General features: G+C 47.3%; 1 protein-coding gene across 5 annotated transcripts; it reads right to left on the reverse strand.

Annotated features, from left to right (window-relative positions):
- Window positions 1–4,310: 4,310 nt before the first annotated feature.
- sema6d (semaphorin 6D) lies at window positions 4,311–22,054 on the reverse strand. Of its 5 annotated transcripts, none has more exons than XM_011610009.2 (20): window positions 21,855–22,054; window positions 16,003–16,171; window positions 15,624–15,735; window positions 14,895–14,955; window positions 14,702–14,764; window positions 14,495–14,596; window positions 14,225–14,315; window positions 13,886–14,005; window positions 13,438–13,526; window positions 12,498–12,715; window positions 12,270–12,401; window positions 11,600–11,755; window positions 11,132–11,305; window positions 10,780–10,920; window positions 10,521–10,598; window positions 10,355–10,413; window positions 9,776–9,832; window positions 9,115–9,297; window positions 8,028–8,269; window positions 4,311–7,932 (listed from the first exon to the last, which is right to left on the reverse strand). In XM_011610009.2, exons 2-20 carry the CDS (start codon window positions 16,121–16,123, stop codon window positions 6,805–6,807), a joined length of 3,327 nt encoding a protein of 1,108 aa, XP_011608311.2. In that variant the 5' UTR covers window positions 16,124–16,171; window positions 21,855–22,054; the 3' UTR covers window positions 4,311–6,804. The 5 variants fall into 5 exon arrangements, with proteins under 5 accessions (XP_011608311.2, XP_011608312.2, XP_011608313.2 ...); XM_011610010.2 differs by lacking the exon at window positions 21,855–22,054 and adding an exon at window positions 20,918–21,786; XM_011610011.2 differs by lacking the exon at window positions 9,776–9,832.
- Between the last annotated feature and the right edge of the window lie 408 nt (window positions 22,055–22,462).

A 22,462-nucleotide genomic window follows, 5' to 3' on the forward strand; every position in this document is an offset into this window, starting at 1 on the left:
ATAGCAGGTTAGACTGTAGTCATAAAAGTGACTGGAATAATCCACCGGTTCAGAAACAGGCTCCCAGAACACCCCCCCTGTAGTGGGTGGGAGTCAAACTGGATAATGTGAGGAATAAGAGAGAAATAGAGTTGTTGATTTCTGCTTAGACAGAGTAAATGGAGCATTATACAACTCTGGATGGCAGAAGCGGGAATGTGATTTCCTCGCAGACTTTCTGCAGTCGGGGGTTTACGCAGTAAATGTCTGCTCATTTGATGGGCTTGTTGTAGCACGCAGAATCAAACCTCCCCCTTCTCAGACTCCCCCATCTCACACACACACACACACACACACACACACACACGCATGCACACACACTATGGTGTGCAGCTGAACCTTTACAGATAAGGATCTATCCTTGCAGGTAGTGCTACAAGGTCTGCGCTTCCTAAAGAACAACACTGATATTAATCTCATTTCTTCTTCGCTGTTTGTTATCTCGCAGGCTTTTATCACTTTGTTGATTTTATGCACTGAATTACTGAACAGCGGAACTGGAGAAATGGGTCCTTTTCTAGTGCTTTTCAGCCTCCTCACCACTGGGAGTTGACAGCCGCGCGATGACACTGGTCCAGGTCAGGACCGGGTTCTTGATTTTGGTCTCTAACTTTAGTCTCCAGTGTACCCCAGACGTGACACACTTTCCCTCAGCATGATGTAAGAGCTGGGCAACAGTCGCTGGATGTGTTGTATCTCCCGTCTCTGCTGATGAAGCGTTCAGCTCATTCAGAGTCGTTGTGGGTGCCTTGGTGGCCTCCCTAAGCCATCTCCGTCTTTCACGACTTGCTCTAAACAGGAAATACTGATTAAGAAGCTACTTGACCATCCAACCATACTTGTATTTATACTTATAAAACTGTGTTCTACTTCAAGTGTGCCTGATAAAGAAACTGCTGAAAGGGACCTGAAACAACATGGGAGTTAAAGGTTCAGAATCAAGCCTGAAACTCTTGTTCTTCATGCTTTTCAGATGAACTGGAATCCTGATGCCAGATGCTGTACGTCACAACACACACAGCACTGTCACACCTGTCACATTAGCTTGTATAATGCTAGCCTGATGTCTATAATGGCACGCTGGGGCAGCATTATTGTGAAGAGGGGCTCCTCATTAGGGTGGTGTTGTGCTGTCTCTGGCTCACTTTTCTTTATGTGGTGACCTTTCCAACAAGCTTTGCGCCATCCTGTTGCATTCGCTGAAGTCAGTCTTATATTTGGTGCTTCGATAACTTCAGATTTGACGTTAATTAAGCAACTTTAGTCACACAATATGCGCTCTTCCAGAGCTAATCCCTTCATGGACCATAGGCACCTATTGATATTTGTTCTGCTGTACTCAAACCTTACAAGGCTTCCTTCTGCAGTGTAGCTTGTTACAGAATGGCCATCATAAATAATGCACACATCAGACTTGCTGAGCAGCTCCAACTTGAATCTTTTCGTGTGGATCCCATTTCGTATTCCCATTTAATAATGTCTTGTGATAAATCACAGGTGCAGTGCAGATGCAGACGTTTCTGGAGGCTATCTGGGAACACAATAGCTTCTCCCCACATGGACCTCTTAGCCGCCATTATTTAACATCCCAATGGATCTGCCGTCGCTCTGCTCACCCCTCTCACTTTAAGCAGTTTTCCTCACAGCACTATATCTATTCAGAGGCATGTACTTTAAAAAAAGCCTCCCAGTTTCCCTGTCTGCAGTTTTCATTCTTCACTTTTCAACAATCCCTTTCTGTTCCCTGGTTTTACTTGCCTGACTGAAAGTAACTTTTTAAAGTATTAGGTGCCATTAACCAGCTGTCAGAGGAAGGGTAGTTGGTGCACGGATTGTGGCTTCATGGCATTTTCTGACTGAAGAGCCTTGAAACCTCAGAAACTGTTTTTTTTAGTGCAACTTGGAGGAATTTTGGCTGCTACTCTATCATTTAACTCCACTTTCAAATGACCCATTACCCAGGCACTTGAATGCATCAGAGGGAGAAGGAACATGCACTTGCTCAACCACACAATGAAACTGTCTAAGCACCTTTTGGTGACTGAGGATTGTAAATGTAATTTGGAGTTTCACCTTCTGACTTTTAAGGGAAAAAGGAACAGGAAGAAGTAGAGATGCAAGATTTAAGCTCAATGTCCACCTTCATTCTCTAAAGAAATGCTGCAGGCAGGCAGAAAAAAGGACCTGATTTCAGTGCGTGTGTGTGTGTGTGTGTGTGTGTGTGTGTGTGTGTGTGTGTGTGCGTGCGTGCGTGCATGCATGCATGCGTCTGTGTGTGTGTGTACATGTGTGCACATGTGTGCGTGTCCCCTTTACGAGCGGCGCAGTTCTAAAGCACAATTTAGTCTGTACTTTCAACTATAGCAATTTACTTTAATCTTCGTGCATCTAAATGAGTGACCTTGTAGTGTTCCACTTATATTTAACTGAGACTTTTTTAGCATCTGCTGTCACTGTTCTCTTGGGAATAAACACAGTCACGCACGCACACAGGCGTGTCTGCAACACGACTGGAAAAAAATACAACCCACCAGCTTTTTGTCCTGGAACAGTCAGGACTGGTAATGAGACTAAGTGTGGCCGGGCGGAGGGACAAGTGAATGAAACGGCTACAGAATCACTTGCTGTGTTTGATTTGCCTCCACTAATTCAAAGAGACCATCTGATAAATTGAGAGGATGGGATGTACATCAGAATAGCAAGAGGCGTCTCTTTGTTGTTCCCTTATTGCCAACCAAATCACACCCCAACCCCCTCAGAACCCTGAAGGAGAGAATGTTTCCCTTGTGTGTGTGTGTGTGTGTGTGTGTGTGTGTGTGTGTGAGAGAGAGGGGGCTGGGTTGCTAGGAGGTGTGAGTTTTCAGGAGGTCTTGCTGAAAGCAAATGAAGTCGCACTTGTGTCAACATTCGGATGGCAGTGACGAACCACAAAGACTCGCTGCCAAATCTGTGGAAAAGTGCGGGTTTTGCCCAGCAGCCCCTCTTTCTGTTTAGATCACTTTGTCCCTCCGACCTCAGGACTTGACTTTCATCCGTGGCTGTCTTAAACCTCCTCAGGAGATTTGCAATTAAAAACTACGCCTATACGAGAGAACACACGGTTGTAATTTGGAGGGCAACAGATGTGGGTTTATGATTTTGCGTGGACCAAAAACAAAACAGAAAGTCCGAAGGGACTCATGCAGCGCAACGGATATGTGCGGGGGGATTTATATGGATGATAAGCCCTCATGTTTCTGCTCTGCTAAGCTGTCGTGTACTGTGTGTGATGTGGATCAGTTTGGATCTGCATTCCCAAAGTCATGTCCGTTCAAAACTGCAGCACATGACCGCGTGTGCAATTACCCATAGAGGCATAAACAGCCTGTAAACACATGAAAGGGATTGAAAAGTCACTTCCTTATTCTTTGTTGTTGCCTTTTATGTCCCACACCAACTGTATCGTGCACCGTGTTTATGCCGTGCATCTGAAAGCGCATGCTAACGCGTACATTCCTTCACAGCTCATTGAGAGCTGAGAACTTGCGCTTTGTGCAGTAGTTGGTCCAGATGTTCGGTGCTGATGGGAACATGCTATTTTGGAAACTTTCCCACATGCTATCTGTTGTGGTCGTCCCTATGCTGGTCCAAAACTTCAAAACGACCCCGCTCCAAAAATTGCAGTGCTGATTTTGCAAACTTTTAAAGGACTGAAGGACTAAAACTGTAGGTTTACTAGCTCAACTAGCCTTGAAAACAGGTAGTTTTAATCTAGATGTAAGTCAAAATAGGAACAAAATGGAATTGCTGCCTTGTTATTACCTCTACAACTAGTACTGTAGTGTCACATTTATGTGGTTTTGTGGTGATGATAATTGCTAAGGTGCATGTTTCGAAGTAGATTTTAGAAAGCTGCTCACTTGCTGAAAATCCCTCAAGATCTCAGAGGAAAAACCTTGAAATGACATTATTCTTTATTTGAAATAACTAATAACCTGCAATCCCCAAGTTAAGGAATTAGCTTGAAAACTTCAGAAGCTGACCAACTTTCAAAATCGCTTCTGGTTAATGAGAACTTGGATCACCCAAGTGTGAGCCACGACAGCTCGCTGTTTAGATAATGAGTGCATCTCCCTGACTGGCGTCCGCTCACCTTGGAAGTACCAAATCCAGCTTCCTGCAGCAGAACCTCATCACGCTGTCTCACATTAGTAACGCGTGACATGAGGAGATGACCCAAAAAACTCGATCAGATCTCATAGCATGTTAAAAAAAAACACAATGAGGCTTCCTCCTGTGCAGTATTGTTTTTATTTCAACTATACATGCCGTGTTAAAAAAAAATCAACAAAAAATAATGAAACAGTTACCATTAGTATTATTTACACATTCACAGTACAACTTTACAACATATCTACACGTTTGAATACTCTGGAGACCATATATACAGTTGGCTTTACGTCGCCATGTTGCACAGCATTTAAACAAAAATACATGACAAATCTGGTTTATCTGCACACACTGAGCTCAGAATGAAATGCAAAAGGCTTAAATTTCGATTGCAACAGTAAGACCGAGTTAATATTGCAATGTACAAGGCAGTTGAACAGTGTATGTCGAGTATGTCTGCGATGTTGGTGTGTTGAATAGAAAAGAGCCCAAACACTGGTCTTTACATACAATCATCACTTGTAAACAAAACGTGGCTTTGGGCTAAAACAGGCAACTGACACTCGCGCTGGCTTACAGTTATCACCCAAATAACACCGCAAAGAGAAATGCTCTCTCCGTCATCCTTACTGGCCATTAGAAGTGGTTCCTGCCTCTGTAAACCAGAGGAATTACGGATCCTGCCGGACTGCCACCCGTGCCAACAGACGACTTATGTGTGAACGCTGCGTTAATACGCTGTGGCTGCGGGCAGGACGCGCTACACGGAGGCGACTGCTCCTCAGTACGAAGTCTAACCACCCTACATCCCACTGTCGGGAGAATACATTCACTGCATGGCACCACTGGGTTGCAAATGTCCCCGTTTTCAACACTTAATCAGATTTGATTTTTGATTTTGACTGTCCGATTGGACGTGACGCTTTTCCAAGCAGAAGTGAGGTTTCTCTGCACATCACTTGGTTTTGGATCAGATATTGATTATCCCCCCCCCCAAAAAAAAAATCTGTTTTCTGTAACTGATTGTATAAAAACTGATTATGTGACGTCTGACAAAATCATTGTTTACTGGGCCAATTGAGTTTCTAATATTACATACTGTTCAGGTTCATTTTGTGGATAAGGCACACGATACACAGATTCAGGTTCACTGGCCTAAAAATATTTATGCCTCTTAATAATATTCAGCTCTATTTACAGAATCTCGTCATTCCCAGCATGACTCGTTTGGACACATTGGTAAATGGTGCGTTGATTGTACACTGGCCACTTGCAGGAAAGATACACGGGGAACATTGGCTGCGGAACCGGCACGGATGAGAGAGGCGTAGCATTCTTGTGTTGTTCTAGTCAGTTTAAAACACATTATAATACACTGAATTCTTCCTTAGAAACTCAAATTAAAAAAAATAATTAAAAAAAATAGCGCCCTGACATGTTGGTACCTGGGCTCATATGGTAAACTCTTACATAACACCGTAAAATGTTGCCAAAGCAATTCGTTCAAAATAAAGTCAGAAAACCGCGATGACAAATTGAAAGTTTGTCCTTATGGCATTGCTACATTAAGACAGAAGTCTTTTTTACCCATCAGCATAATTCTCAAACTAGTTGGGAGGTAACGGTAAGAAGAGAATTCAGTCCTGGAGACGATTGTTCTTTTCTCCATAAATCACTGTAACAGTGCTTTTGGCTGCCAAACAACGACTTGACCTCTATCTGTGATGCATTTGAATGCACACGTGGACACGCAGAAGCGAGGCAAGCTGAGATCTGAAAACACACACTGTACGTCAAAAACCTTTAGCAGCACATGTACTGCATGAGTTTAAGAATCCCTGTCCCAGCCCCCCCCGCCCCACTCCAGAATGACCACTTCACTTAAATCAGTGAATGTAAAACTGCTGAGTGGCACAAAAATATAATCTGGGATCAGTTCAAATGGGTTCAGAGGACAGGAGCAAAGAGATATTAATGACACGAGACAGTGACGTGTGTCACGCGCTTTAAGGTGCATCCTCTGCCACGTGACGCCAAGACTACCCACCTTGCGCTCGCTTGTTCCTTTCCTTGCTGCTTGTTTCGGTTGGTTGTGGTGACAGACTGTTTTATTGTCCCCTCTACCTTCAGCCATTTAAGTACAGAAAGAATGATGTCCCTCTTCTCATTTATTCAGTTCACATTAGTGGGAAGACAGTGCTCAAGCGCAGTGCCAAAAAAAGATCCATACTTCAAGTATTCCAGAGCTTTCAAACTGGTACCACAGACACAGATGCTGCCCCAGCTCCTGTCCTAAACCTTTTAGGCAACATGGGAACAACTTGTATCCAAAAATGGATGACGTGGAGTGGTCGCGGGGCCGCTGTCCACTGTTCGTATCCTGCTGCTACCGTGACAAAGGAGAGCAATGGAGACAAGGGAGCGGAAAGCCCCAAATTATCTTTGGCCATGTGTGATTTTCCCTTTTTAGTGTGAGCAAATGTGCATATAGTTTAAAGGGTGAACACACCACCAGTCCGAACACAAACACACAGGAGGCCCTCCCTTCCAATCCCGCGGGGCTCAAAGCTCTACCATCAAGACCTGCAGAGGTCCCTCAGGAGTATCCAGACTCTGTTAATAATTGTACTTATTGACTACACGCATTTGCGAAGTCTGTGGTGAAAACCCGTTGGGCTTAGGGGGCACATCTGGCTTTAGCGATGGGGTCCTTTTAAGCCCTGTGCGAGGCAGCGAACAGTGCCCATTGTAGCTGTTCTGACGGGATATAGAGGAGGGGTGGGGCGAATGCATTCCTGTCCCCATCACTCCGCTGTGCGAGTCAATTCTGGAGGGGGGTGTTGGGGGCATGCAGCCCCCTCTGTTCATACTGTGTTGGCGAGACACGGACACCCCCATAGTTACTCCATTTGGTGAAGTGGATAAGGAATGCCTGTGAGATGCACTCCGATGGAGTTGATACCCCCCTCGTTGCCTCTCCAGGGTGCCCCCCATGCTCAAGCTTCCTGTGGGGGTTGTGGGAGTGGTGGGCAGAGGCACATCCACCCTCTTTGTGGGACTGTGCCTTGGCAAGGAGGATGAGGGAGAGTAGAGGGAAGCCTCGCGGCTGGGCACCACAGGGGGTATTTCAGTGAGTTCCTCCATGGGCTCTAGCGTCAGATGCTGCCTTGCGCGGGGTCCTGGTTCCTCTTGAAGTATGGCCTTTGGATTGGCCACCGAGTCATTGAGGTGTTTTAAAAGATCATTAAGTGTATTTCTGGCATCCACAGACCTCTTTGGGTCTTTTCTGCTTCCCTTAGAATCTGGATTCTTCAGCTTCTTTTCAGATGAATGTGGTAGAGTGTCACCTCCACTGTCCATGTTTGACAGTTCATGTGTTGCATTAGGTAGAACAACTGCGCTGGGGATGTGGGAGTGTCCCAAGGCAACGTGTCCTTGGTGGGGCTTTGAGTTCAGATGAGCTGGAGAAGGTAGGAACTGAGGACTCTTGGCTGAGGAGTTGGACTCTTTGCAAGGCCCACTGACTTTCCCCTGAGCCCGCTCCCACTGGTTCTTGATGGGCTGCAGCCCCTTCTGATGGAGCACAGGAGTAGACTCGGGTGTTGGCAAGGCAGCTAGCTCAGGGGGCTGGCATCCATCTCGCAGGATCATGGTCTTGGTGTCGGTGCTAGGTGTGTTCAGGTCTTTGCTGTTGGTCAGCAGATTGGTGTACAACTTGGGAGTATCAATGTTGGTTTGGTACTCCTGTAGGAAAACAAAAATAAATAATTAGCATTTCCAGTTGTTAGTCACTCTTGTAATCCTGTCAAAGGAAATGCATCACGCTATTGCAGCTCTACCTTTACGGGACTGTCAAAGAGGCCGTTGAGCTTCACAAAGCTGCCAGTGGAATCAGAGCAGGATGGCGCTGACTCGGTATCCTTATGCACGCGTCTCGGCTTCCGCAAGACCGAGTCACGATAGCAGAAAACGATCAGTCCAGCTAGCAGAGCACCCATAAGAAATGCGGCGAACACGCAGGTGATGAGGATGTTCATGTGGACCATCTGGTTGGTCTCACCTGCTTGGATATCCCACACACCTAAAGGAGCATTAGGACACTGGTTAGCCTCCTCGTGAAAAACGTGAAAAGTTCATTGAAACATTACCATTCGACTACAGAAATGTGCATGTATGTGCGTGACTGCGCTCATGCACGAGTTTCTGCTTGATCACAGCCACATGAAGGCAGGCAGCCAACTTCAGAAATAGTGACACGAAAGGAAATAAATGCAGAGAAGCGTTGTTAGGTACCCATATCCATTTCACCATCTACAAGTTCCACGTTAGTTCAAAAGGTTCATCCGTGCCCTTTTTTGTCGAGGGGTTAGAGTGAAAATCTTGAGAGAGCTCGGGGCAGATCAACCAGCAGGGGGTCGTACAGGAGAGCGAGAGGCAGTGCTCTCAGCGTTCAGATCCTGCTCTACAGGAAGTTTGTTAGTAACCACAGACATTGAAAGTTAGTCATCCAGCATGCGGCCACAGTAAAGATGTAGCAAACGAGGCCCAGTCAATAGTTTACCAATGAGGGAAGTTACTAGAACTGCTTTTTAGAGCTAGTGTTAAATCTATACCGTAGAGAAACAAACTAAAGTTTGGAGAAAAGATAGAAAAAACAAGTGGAAGGTGTTTAGCTATTTAGCAATGAGTAATTTCAAAAGAAGTAAAAGACAAAGGAAAGAGAAACACAACATTTTTGTGGATAAAAGTATACTTCAATATGGAAAATAAAACTAAATAAAATAGCCTGCTATAATGTGATAGAGAGTTTGTGTGTAACTATGTGTAGATTCACTTTAACGTGGTTCAGCAAGACTCAAGTTGGCAGCTAGCAACTATCGGATCAGGATCGATGCAGCGAGCAGGCTGCCTTCCTGCGGGCCTTACCCTCTTGGCCCCCTGGAATAGAGTTTAAAGTGTTGGAGGTGGCTGGATCATCCTGCAACACAAAGCCTGAGCCGTAGTGATCTGGATCAGGTCCAGAGCTGGGGCTTTGAGTGGATATGAGTACTGGGGGGTGTATGGGCCCGTTTGGGTGCACAGTGACTGGCGCTGATGATAACTCCATGTCTGTGATGACAAACAAATTGTTAACGTGGGTAAAGCATTCCGTTACCAACCCAGTTAGTAGGCAACCTTTATGGTTTATCACAAAATAGTGAAAAAGGAAAAAAATAAACATTTGAGCAGAGTGATGTGTTCACATTCACAGAACAATACAAGAACATTTCTGGTTTTCTTAACATTTTAAAGGTGGTGGAAGGAGAGGACACTAGAGTTCAAAGACGAGCTGGTGGACAACAGTGAGGACTCAAAAGGATGGTTGATGGGCATGCAAGGACAAGAGGACTGTGATGGTGGTGGGGGGGGGGGGGGGGGCAGTGCATCAATGTCGCCTAGTGAAACTGTTTTTGTGATTATGAGAATGGGGGAGCATTAACATTCAAGAGATGCTTGGTAAGAAACAAATGGTGGCAACGGTGGTGAGAAAGGGTTGGAGGTGCTGAACTCAAGAAAGGAAACCATTTGAGTAAGAGATCAAACTAACCAGAGGTGGGGTCGCCAAATGATTTGTAATCTGGCGCTGATGTAGAGCCCAAAAATGCTAAAAGAATTAAAAGAACAAGAAAATCAGCATAAAGGAATTCAGAAGGAAAAAAACTAAAATCCATAAGAGACACCAAGAGTGCAGGACGGTCGATTTAGCATTAAGATAAAAGCACTCGTGTGTAGTGTCATCCGCTGACTGGAATCATCCAAACCCCTCTGGTTCTGATTGGTACTGAAGCTCAGCCAGGGTCATGTTCAGTCGGTACAAATGAAGGGAGCCGGGTTTATGATCTGAATCGGCAAAGCCTCCATCCAACTTACGGTCTCTGCTATTTGCACGGACTGAGCATGACCCGAAATTGTACATGTCCGTGGTTCTGCCTCACAGGTGGCACACGTTACAAGAGGCCATGTACTCTATGCAGATGTGTGTGTTAATACTGCACATAGATTCATGTTGGGGGGGGAGTTACTGGAGCGGTTACTGGTGTGAGTGTTCGAGCTCATGGTGTGCAGAGATGAGTGTGTGTCTGTGTGTCTCTGAACCAGTGGCCCAACATGGAGATGAGATTCATACCGTGACAGTCTCCCAGGTGGGTGGTGTTTCCTGACTCAACATCCTGCTCATATTCTGTCCTGCAAGGGAGGAACAGAGAGATTATAATCAGCCAAAGGTTGGAAAACTCCCGAGATCTCATTTTCGAATTACCAGGCTTCATATTTGATATTGCGGTTAAACTCACGGGATGCCTGGCTGTATCCTCTCGCACGCTCCGTGAGGCTTCCAGCCGCAGTACGGATCCCTCGATGCGATGCACGACCTGGTCGCCATGAGAAAACACAGTTAGGAGGATCTGATAGCATGGGACAATCATTCACGACGGGTTAAACATTAACAACCAGGCTAACGGGAAGGAGGTTAATGTTACTGAAGCATAAAACCATAAAATCACAAACCTATGACCGGCAGTATAAAGCACATTTCACTACTGCGTGACTTACTTATGGCAGGAAGAATGCCTCTCGCAGCGGCTCAGGGGAATGCGGATGACGCAGCTCGAAAAAGCCACATAGAGGCTGTGCGCTTCCTTGTCCACGTGCAGCGAGAGGACTCGCTTGTCATCCTCACGGTTAGACAGGCACCTGGGAATGGAAGTGAGAAACCCGATCAGATGTTCAGCCGATATGTGGCTGCCATGTCAGCCTCGGTGGATTTAATGTCTCATTAAGAATTTCACAGTTGAGCAGGATTTTAACCTCTGACACACGTGTGTTCACCTCCACACGTGAGCTCGGGAGGCATAAAAGCAGAAAACAATCAGAACAGGCAGTGGGGGTGAGAGCGTGTCCCTACTTTGCCCTGTTGAAGACATCTATCTCCTCCAGAAGCAGGCTGTCATCCAGGGACACTGAGGGGGTCTTTGCTAGGACCTTGAGGACCACCCCTGACTCTGCGCCGATAAACACCACAGTGTAGTTCTTGTGAGGTCCAGCTTCATTGTCCACAGCCAGCGCTGTCAGTCTGTACCTTTTATACACAGCAGAGAGGCTGGTGTTACTCCCAGCAGGGGGGGCAGATAACAAAATAACACCATTTTAAGATTATACTAATATCCACATAAAAAAAACAAAAGCTTGTTCTAGTGAAAAGCTCCCATCGCTGATACTTATATTTATGTAATACTTAATGAATTGATTCCAAAAAGCTGTAATTTCACTTGTATTTCTAAATAATCTACATTTTTATGTCTTCTCTAGTGTGAAACAAGTGATGGAGAGCTGAGATTATTGTATTTTCATGATAAAATGTATCGGTCTCCACCTGACGCGGGTCTTGGTGAACCAGGGTTCGTCTCCCAGAGAAGGCACAGCTGTGTCCATGAGGGGGTGGGACTTAATAAACTGCAGGGTGTCGTCCGGGAACTCGATGGAGCTCTTAAAGGACGCAGCTGGACCGTGACCCGCACAAGAGCCAGGTCTAGGATGGAGGGGGCACACACACATAGAGGGCAAAAGGTCAAAGATCAGTCCATAAGATCACACACCAGGGAGTAATAACAATATTGAAATGGATGAGGGGGGTGGGGGGGTGAGACGCAGGTGCCTACTAGGACCACAACAAAGGCCTCAGCTGGAAACATAAAAAATACATATGGATAATTATCCTCCATCAATGATTTACTGCGGTAGAAAGGCGCTTTGTGGACTCTGAATTTCGGCTTTGGTCCGTGGTTACAAGCGAAAGCACTGATGGCAAATAGCTTAAATACGAAGCCCGTTTAATAATGCAATTAATAATTAAATAAGCAGATGGTGAATGTGTGTTCAGGGTCACAGCTTTAAAAGGTCCTGTGCTGGTGCAAAATATATGATTTCAGTTGGTCTAACCGGGACAGACTAGGGTTACCGAAAGTGAAAGAACGGCGCAGGAAGTAAACAGCCGCTGGGGCGAGTACCACCTGCTCGCCATTTAAAAGCAAGCGGACTAGTACCGAGGTTTGGGCAGCTTCTCCTCTGGAAATGGAGTCCACACAGAATCTTGAGTCTTCTGCTCCTTAAACCGACCCCAGAACACCTTTTCGATGTCAGCCATGGAGAAGGCACAGACCGCTGAGCCTGGAATACTGTGGAGACAGAAATGAATCAAGCCCGTGTTGGGATGTGCTGGTGTCAAGTGTTCCTGGAAGCGTTCCTTTTCCCCGTTGGCAGTTGTGGCTCACCTGTTCATCTGCGTGGTGAAAACGCCCACTACAGAGGGAACCCCGTTGATGTTGATGATGTCGGTGATGGACTGAAGCACGTCAAAGTAGAAGAAGGACTCGCCCGGGACCGAGCAATTCAGCCTGGCCTTCATGAAAGATGTCCAGTGCTTCTCCAGGACCCGCTGTGACCCGCCGACATCATTCTTGCAAATCCGGGCAACGCGGGAATACACAACCTACCGGAGGAAAAGGGAAGCAGCTGAGCGAACGTCACCGTAACACTTAAACACGTTGAATAATGCATTCCTCCTTCCTGTAGCGACTGGTCACAGACGACTTGAATAAGACACTTTTCTTCATCTGTGGGTGTGGAAGGGCGCTAGACTGACGTGGGTAAACATTCTAAAGAAAGACCTCATTCCCATGTCTGAGTGTTTGACTGTATGTATGACAAAGGCTTCAGCTATATCTATATGAACTGTGTGAAGCCACCGGCTCCGGCAGATTTAATAATTTACCAGCGCTAACCTCCGTCAGAGGCCAGTTGTCACTCATGCATTAGCAGGATTGAAATATTTATTGCTCTACGGTTGATGGAGGATGCTGGCTTCCTGTGGCTGAGCCACACCAGCTCAGTCAGGATGGGACGAGGCGTGTTCAGAGCCGGAGTTGGCCTCAAACCTGCAGCCTCCTAATGCTCTCTGCGTGTGTGCTGTAGGGAGGAGTGGACGAAGAGACAAATCCTCTCGCTGTGTAATGGGTTTACATTAGCAGAGCATTGCTAGCAAACGCTGTTCAGATGTCTCCTGTATTCTAATGTGTAGGACTGTCAAAGCGTAAAAAGGCCCCATTACTACTACTGCGCGGCCATTTAGAGGAAGTTGCAAGGCTTTTTTTCCCCAGACGCTGGGATACTGGAATATGTTCTGCATCCTAAGCAGGAGGTGCATTGCCTTACCTTGCCCAGACTGCTCTGCTCCACCGCAATCTCTCGGTAGAAAAAGTAGACATAATTCCCATACTCCGCGGCGTGCAGGAAATGAGGTTCTGAGGGACGGAAAGAGGCAGCAAGTTTAGTCTGTTTCTGTACCACTGTCACCATCAGCACCACCACCGCCGTGCACGGTGGATATTTCAGGGATTTGCACAAGGCTGTGTTCAACTGGGGTGACCTACATTGCCTGGGAGAGAGCAGGACATATCCCGTTGGAGCTTGGCAAATGAGAATACAGCCCCCCAACACACACACACACACCCCACCACGAAAACTACGGATAGCCTGACATTCACCTTGTAAAGGCACCATAGGCAATTTAGCTGATTGGCAGGTGGACACGTACTGTATCAGTGGGAAAGCAAGGGAGGAGTGCAAGTACACGGAGATTAATGTCGATGGGTTTGTGTACCTTTCAGCCACTTGGAGTCATACTTGATGGTCCTCAGCGCTGATCCATCACCCATGCTGCGATAGATGACAGAATCGCTGGCTTGGAAGTCGGCTACAGTCGCAGAATAAAGCTTCCCCTCTGAAACAAACAGAACAGGGGACCCAAACATTAGGCTAAACTGTTGTTGAACAGTTTCTCTTTGTGTACGAGGCTTAATTGGCTGACTTGTTACCACCACAGGCACAGTTTTACTGTGGCGAAGACGCAGAGGTGATAATGAGAGCATAAGTAGGAAGACATTACTTTTTCCTTGAGTGAGAGCGGCTCAGCGTGGGCGTGTGCATGTTTTATCCTTACCCGCAAAAAGGGCAACGTTGGTTTGCTTGGAGTCAAACGGGCATCTTGCCAGTCCACTGATCTCCTCGCCGTCAAACTCTAGGTTATCCAGCTGCAGGGAACACAGCAATCACCCACACATTAAAGGGGAATCATCAGGGGACGCCATCAAAACAGAGGAAAAGTGCATCAACTCGGCTGGCTTTATGATGAAATTAAAATAAACGCTTCATTACAATGCAGAGCGTTTGTGAGCGGTGTGAGCTGCAGCGTTACTATGGCAAAACTGACCCTGTAGTATCTGCACATGGGGTTGAAGCCGTTGGTGCCGCAGATGAACACCAAGTCGTCGTTTCTGGGAACCAGCACTTTGATGAAGTTGTGGCACTCGTCCTGAAAAACACCCAACGCCACTTTGAAAGACAGCCAGCGTGTCCCAGCCCGATGGAGGGGAATGCAAAACGAAGGAATTCAAGGTGACAGCTTTCTAATACGTACCCGGTGTTTTCCCTTCACGGCACACATGTCTCTGTCAGACTGACCCGATCGCCATGTAAGTTTCTGAAAAACCCAACATGCAGCATGAGACGGGCACATTCCTTCCCCCTCACCTCTCCCATTTTACAGCCTGTCCAGCTATTGATTAATGGCTTTGTGTTGTTCAGTGAGGGGCGGCTTGCACCAATCTTACCCGGTACGGTATGATCTCATTCCTGTAGGATTCTCTCAGACTGACGAGGTACACCTGATCTCTGCGGACGGGACAAAAACGCAGAACTCAGTGACACAAAAGAGCTGAATCCAGGCTTTTATTAAAGAGGAATGCCCGTTGTTAAAGGCCTGGCTTCGGCCTCAGCTCTTTCCATGAGGTGACAATCTGAAATGATGCACATGTTGTTTGAAGGTACAAGAACAAGTTGTTCATCCTGAAGATGCTGCAAGAAAATGTCCACATCCTTTCAGTTGCAACGCTTCCATGAAATCCAAAACCCTGGGAAGAACCCCGCTCTGACACCGGGAGAAGAGACCAGCTGAACATGTGGTGGTGATTAGAGGGTCTCCTGAGGTGGGACTTTTAAACTGCACATGTCAGAGTGATTTCCTGCCACAACACAAGTGCTGGCGACCAAATTAATCTTGATGTCCATAAATACGAAAAAGACGTGTAAAGACGTCAAGAAATCCCTGACAATGCATCGAGCCGGCGTGATAGACATTTTCCACGATCAATATCGGCCATATACATCAGATGCAGGCCTGGAAGCCACAGATCCAATAACACTAAGAGCTTCTTTTCTCCCCTTACACCCTGTTTACCTGCCAAAGAGATGACAGAGTGTATCGGTGTGTGTGTGTGTGTGTGTGTGTGTGTGGGGGGTGTCCGAGAGGGAGGGGTAGGCGGGTGCGAGCGTGTGTTTACCTGCCAGCGATGAACAGCGTGTCCTGTATCTTGGTCATCAGCTGAAAGTCGAGGCGATGCTGCGACTCGTTTCCAGAGGGCCGGCCTCTGAACACAGGGTACCTCCGTGAAACTGGAATTGGGTGGGGGGACAAGACACGCATGCTCGGAATCAAGGTCAACCCCTCGCTGCATGAAACTGCAGAGGTTTGTGATAAATACACTGTCTACGTAAAGGTTACAACTGCACAGATTGTTACAAACGTGTGTGTGTGTGTGTGTGTGTGAGTGCGCACAGGTTTTGTATGTGGATGGCGCAGTTTAAAGTTTCTTTGTCAGCGTTTCCCCCGTGATGGCGCATTAGCGTCCCCACCGGGTTTGCTCGCGTGTGCGTACTCACAGTGCGCGTCAACGACTTCGAGGGGTGTACTGTCCTCAGGGAAGCTGACTGCGAGGAGAGTGCACGAGGCTGTCAGCAGCAGCAGCAGCTCACTGAGCAGAAGCGCCGCTCTCTGGCCCATGGCTGCTCACAGACGACACTTCCTGTTTCACACCGGTGGAGATGTTACCTGGAAACACACCAAAAAACACGCCTTTTGTTACTTCACAAGGAACGTACACCCTGCTGCAGGCTGCCGTCTTTAAACGTGCGACTGAACAGAAAAAAAACGGTTTCTGCTCTTGAGAATATAAACACAAAAAAGGCGAGTGAGCGCTCAGTGGCGGCGCTTGGCATTTCCCCTCCACCTCTCACTACATCTGCTGTCAATGGGAAGGTCAGCCAAAAGAATGGTGGGGTGTCTCCGAGTGCGCTAGATGCAGCGGAAGGTCACTCTGTTAGAACCGGGTCTGCAGTCTGTGTGCTTCACCCCATCTCTGCTCTGCCTGGATCGCTCCAGGTCAGGCTCACTGAACACCGATCAGCACACATCATCATCACTGCTTACAGCCTGCGCTACGCCTGATTTTTATTAGCCCCGTCTTTATTGCGCAGGCTCCTTCTTTGTGTCGGTGCCTTTTATTGCGCTATGGTCGCTCATCTTTATATGGGACTTTGTTGTGTCGCATTAGTAGGTTCAGCCGTTTGAACAGTACCTGTTTGTAGACGCGACAAAACGGAGCTGGAAATAATTTAGTATGGGAGTGGCACCAGTTTAACATACGTTAGCGAGTGGAGGAGAGTGTTAAGGACAGACTGTCTGTGCATATTAATGATCAGAACATATTCAAATATTTATAAGGCAAACAAATTATTCATGCGGGCAAAGCCTGAACGGATATAAACAATTTACTGGGAGACGTCACACGGGCAGAGGGATGGATTAGCTGGGAGCACACTGGGATACACACACATGCAAAATCACTCTTTCAAATGGAGGATTGCAAAAGCGTGTGATGCGAGCGCGCGCGCACGCACACACACTGACGTAGTATTGACTCATTTTTCAATTAGCCCCAAAGCACACCTGCTCCTGTGCAGTCTGGGAGCGCCGCCTGCCAGGCCATTAGTGCTGTGATTGATCCACACAGGAAGCATGACAGATCGGCAGCCACAGTGATCTGTGCACTGTTTTGCCACATCACTGTAGCCGGGAGCAGAGTTTGTGCCTCAGCCTGCTCATATTTTAATACACTTTTAAATTCTAATCAAGTGTGATTCGCATTGTTTACTAACAGGAAGTTAGAGCACAGAAAGGCTATAGCTCAACCTTAAAAACTGACTGCACTGATTTCATGTGGATGAAATTGATAATCTATGGTCAATAAATCAATCCCCCAAGATAAAACTGGTTGGTTTTGCTTTCTATTCCTGACAGGCTTCCTGCTGTCTAACTAATATTTAAGTAGGGCTAGCTGCTAATTTTCCTGATAACTATAGGTTGAAAACTCTTTGGTGGTCTTAAATAAATTATATGCTTGATGGTCTATCACTACAATAAATGGATGTTGCGCATGTTTAAGTCATCAAGTCTGTAATGACAGTTAATAAGCACTATCTCGGTCGTTGCCCTTCACAGGAAAAATGCTGGGTTTCATGTTCAGGCACAGTGGAAAAACTGTTTTGGCCCTGCAGGCTGTCTTATCGTCCTGCAAGCACAAACTGTTACGCGGAGACGGCAACCAAATGCAAATACACATCTGGACACAGAGGTATTGGAGCGCAGGCTTGCAAATCTATGGTAAATGTCCTAATCTAAACAGGTAGGGACACCGCTCAGCCAACCCAGACAGCAGCCTTTTTAAAACATGAACAGATATTTTTTACAGCCGGGTTCAGACCTCCTCGAGGAGGAAGATGCTGCATTAAAGCTCGGCAGTAAATTGCAGTGCCTGGGACGGGAATAGATACTAAATGCACCACAATAAAAATAGGAGTCGCTGTATGAACCGAGCTCCGGGCTTCGGATCTGCAACGCTGTCCTGTAGATGGCAGGCTGTTGGTCGGGCCTCGGCGCACGGGTAAATAACACCTCCGTGACATTTAAAGGCTATGCATTGCCTTTTTTTTAACATAAGTAATCTTTTCTTCTGGAAAAACACACCCCGACCAATCGCAGGAGCTCAGGAAGCTCTCCCGTGATTCCTGGTGTGGTGACTGTGGAGGTGAAGGCTTTCCTCAGAAACCTTAATGTAAAACAGCAAGAGGAGACACGCAGAGGTCAGCCATCTAAAATTACTTCTCAATCTTTAGTGAGCTCAGCGTGTTTTCTATTGACTATTCCTTTGCACTCTCTGGTTCCTGCCCTCCAGTGTGCATCTGTATGTGTGTGCGTGTGTGTGCGCGCACACATAAAGGCCTCAACAAGCCCAGAGACGCTGTGCTAGTCACGCAACTCACTGCCATTCAGCCTGGCCTCTCACTACCTCTGTTATTACAGGCTTTTCGGTGTCCTACAACCGTACACTTTCCCCGCTGATGTTGTTGGCTCGGGCCCAGTGTTACACACCAAAATGAGGAAGCTGGTGTGTGATGGATTACAGTTGGTAGCCCAATTCGAGTAGTTATCTGCAGATTTAGGGCCGCCATCTTCGAAATGACAGGACATAACACTTAATTCAGCGATAGATGTAGCCGCTGGACGGATGTGTTCTGCTGCAGAGGCTATTCAGAGGTTACGGGGATAATAAAAGGAGAGCAAACAGCAGCAACGCGTGATGGTTTTCAGTGTTTGTGGATGTGATGAGAGCATGAAAATCTGAGCAGAACAATAGTAGCTGCTGCTTAAGGCTGCTTGAATTGTCATTTTTCACCACTCTGCTGATCGCTGAACTGCGCGGGGAATCAGATAGGCCAGGGGTTGAATTTCGGGCAATTCACCGTGCGTGGTTTAAACGGGAGTCTGGATCGGTCACACTGTCATACACGTCTTGGCTGTGAGAAATCTAAGATGAGGACAAACAGTAAAATGAGTCAACCTGGCGATTAGAGCCACCACACAGGCTACTCCTTCTTTACACAACTCCCTTTGCTGGCGCCCTTCCCACTCCAGTAATGCCGAGTAAGACGTGACTGAAGGATTGGTGGTTGAGGCGGCAGATTACTGCCTGTTTCTAGTTAGAGAATGGTGATCGGAGAGCGAGGTCTGAATGGGTCCAGTTGACAATATCTGGGATGAATGGAATGAGTTTTACTTTTAGACGTAGGTTGTTTGCGATCAAAGCTTCTTGGCTCTGGTTCTTTAGAGATCAAAGGCCTGCAGTTCCTTAATCGTCGGGTCGCCTTTCATCCTACTCCTGGACCGGAACTGCCGGCAGCACCGCTGGACCTCAATGCGTCAGGCTTCTTACTAACCCCAATTGCGTGCCATTCCTCAGAAGATGACTTTCCGGACTTGTTGCTGCAAAGATTTGGCAAAAGAGGGCCGTGCCATCCTAATCCAAGCTTCCCTCCCTCTTCCTCTGCACCTTTGTGCGAGGAGGAGGGAAACAGGAGAACGGCTGTTCTCAGCAGTAGTTCTGCTATAGTGGAGCACAAAAGCTCTGAGCTGCAGGTGTGACCAGCAAACAAAGGGGGCTTTGGGCAAGTCAACACAATTGAGCCCCACCCCCGGTCAGCAGACCTTCATGTGTGAAAGCCGTTCTAGGGGCTTCTAAACTGGGGTTCGGGGGACAAACAGCAAAAACAATACAAACAGCTTGACTCCAAATGCTAAACACAAGGTCAAACTTTTATGATCCACTCAATTTAGTGCTGGAAAGTCTGATTTTTGAACTGTTGTTTGTGGTGACTTTGGGGCTGCGGGGTTTAATGACAGTTGTTCCGGGGTTACGGTCGGCTTAAGTGGGGGTTAACGCTGATCGTTCTGGTCGCTGAGTTCTGACCCCGGGACCAGTGAGGCACATCTGCCAGCTGTACTGTCAAAAGAGCCCTGTACTTTGAGCGGGCTAGAACCCCAAGTCTGTCCACTGAACTGTTTCAGTGGACGTGGACAATCTGAATGTGAAAGCTAAAAAGACACACCAGTCTATCGGATTATTAGTATATGCCAATGTTGCCACATTCGCTCAACATAATTGGAACCCTTGCTCGATGATGCTGACCCCAGTACAGCCTCTTTCCCAGATGAGCTCAGTATTTGATGCGTTTTCGACCTGGCGCAGAAACGCGTCAAGTTTCCGCGTGCGGATCTTGCGCTCCTCTTTTGCGCACGGCATCCAAGCATCTCCTTGGATTCCGCTGGCATTGTGCGGACAGGGGCGTGAAGGCATTCAAGTTTCATCCGTGGTGAATCTATTCAGCCCGCTTTAGTCCGCACGTAGAACTCAAACAAAAGACAACAAAGAGCCGGGGGACAGCGGTGGAGTGACAGCAGCGAGGCAGGCTGCGTTCAGCTGCCTCCGCGCTCGAGCGCAGGGTCGCGCTGCTCCGCTTCCAAAAGCTTTACGAGCGCTTATGAGTCCAATATCTGACGCGGCCAGTGAATGCACATAATAATCCTAATCATGCAATGCACATAATCATTTAAATCTGTCAGTTTGCGGCCGTTGAGCTTCAAATCAAACTACTAGTCTCACCTGCGTTTTGTTGTTTAACTCGGCGTTTAGCAGCGGGTTCAGGTTACTCCAACTGGCTCTAAAATACTATTTCGACCAAGATTGTTATTTTTTTTAAGTAGTCGTTAAATAAGTAGCTGATATTTGACTCGATTGGTTAATGTCAGCTCGTCGACGTGCTTTTGTAAAATCATCCCTACTCGATTGCCTCGTACACATGATGTCCTCAGAGAAACAATTCAAATAGAAGATCAAACATTTCCGAATGTTCCTTGTGATACAGACCACGGCGCGTGTAAAAAACCATCGCGGAGACCTACCTTGAGTGTCCGAATTCACTCATTAACGGGGCAATCCGACTGAATATTGTATTCCAGAGGTAATCCATGGAAGAGAAAACACCCAGCGTGTAAAATCCCTCTCATTTCGTCATTTCGAGCTCCAGCCGTTCACCTCTTTTCTCTTCTCTCCAGTTTTGCACGGTTCATCCAGTTGCGCACAAAATTTCGTACTAACACTTGAGTGGCCGATGCGCCTCCGTCCCACGGCCCTGTGCTCTGGTGACTGATCTACAAAGCTCTGCCACGACCACACAGCCCCCCTCCCTCGTACAGGAATACGCCAGCCCCCTTTCCACTACGATTAACTTTAGAAACAAGAGGGAAAAGACATAAACATTAACAGCGCGGAGTCCTCGGCGCCGCTGCGCACCGACTTCGCGTGCAAAAAATCGATTAGAGGCGTATTGAGAATAACAGCTGTTACACAGGGTGTAAAATGATCAGCGCGAGATGGCAAATGTGCAGAACAATAAAATAAATGTACCCTGGAGCTGCGGAACAGCGGATCTCATCGCTTCGTGCGCACCTCGGTGGTGAGAATCTACGGTTTAATTAGGATTCCTCCGCGCTTCAATGATAAAGACAAAGTGTGTCACAAAGAACGGGGCGAGTAAACAGTTCCCAACTGCTTCACCCTCCTCTCCAGCGCCTCAGAGGAGCACCGGAGAGACGCTCCCGAGCAGGACGGACGGAGAAGCGTGTCAACGTTTAAAAGCCAAATGCAGACCAGTGCTCGTAGCAAATCCCGAACCGACACTTGTGAAACCGGTCCCGACCAGAACTATTTCTGTCCTGCAGCACTGACTTTTGCAGCGCTGCATAGCGACGTGGTTTACAAATATCTCATATCCCAGCAAAAGACCTCTCCAGTTTCGCGTAAGGCGGCGCAACAAAGTACATCCACGCTGGAACTCACCTCATCTGAGTCGCTTTTTAATCTCCGCCTAACGTCGCTGCAGTCACCCCAAAAATGTTCTGAGCGCGTCGTAGTGAATCAACTTCTCCCGACTGAGAAAAACAAACTAATGCACGGCAAATGGTGTAATTCGACCCGTGCTAAGTCAATCCATCCAGAGAGGGACCGGGAGCCTACCAATGAGCAGCGCTCTCGCCCCAGTCCCTCCCCCACCATCATCCATCTCTCCTCAGTTGGTCTGCGCTCCTCTGCCTCGCTCTGGTTTCCTTCCTTTCTTTCCTGCAGCTCGGAGAGAAAGGGGGAAAAAGCGACCCCCTCGCCCTAATCCCCCTCAGCTCTCCTCCTGTGTGACCCCGTGTTGCACCCCCCCACCCTCCCCCAATCTGTTAACCCCCCCCCCCCCCATCCCCCAGCTCAAAGTCAGCAAGAGTGCCTTGTTAAAATTATTTCAGCTGAGTAAAACAGAAATGTTTGGACTGGGGGGTGTCGTTCAGAAACAGCTTTGTTTTATCACTGAGGCTCAAAGCCGACGCTTAAAATAGACCAGAAAAAAGCTTTTAAAAAGTTTGAAACTCCAGCAAACTAGTAAATTGTGCCAATTTCATTAA

The sequence above is a fragment of the Takifugu rubripes genome, chromosome 13, assembly GCF_901000725.2.
Source record: "Takifugu rubripes chromosome 13, fTakRub1.2, whole genome shotgun sequence".
Classification (NCBI taxonomy): Eukaryota; Metazoa; Chordata; class Actinopteri; order Tetraodontiformes; family Tetraodontidae; genus Takifugu; species Takifugu rubripes.

What these genes read in the sequence shown, in the direction of transcription:
- sema6d (XM_011610009.2), bottom strand. Translation starts at nt 16,123, where the DNA reads ATGGGCCAGAGAGCGGCGCTTCTGCTCAGTGAGCTGCTGCTGCTGCTG. An exon ending in ACGCTGTTCATCGCTGGCAG is followed by an intron (nt 14,956 to 15,623) that starts GTAAACACACGC and finishes TCCCGTCCGCAG; the next exon opens with AGATCAGGTGTACCTCGTCA. An exon ending in CCGTGAAGGGAAAACACCGG is followed by an intron (nt 14,597 to 14,701) that starts GTACGTATTAGA and finishes GGTGTTTTTCAG; the next exon opens with GACGAGTGCCACAACTTCAT.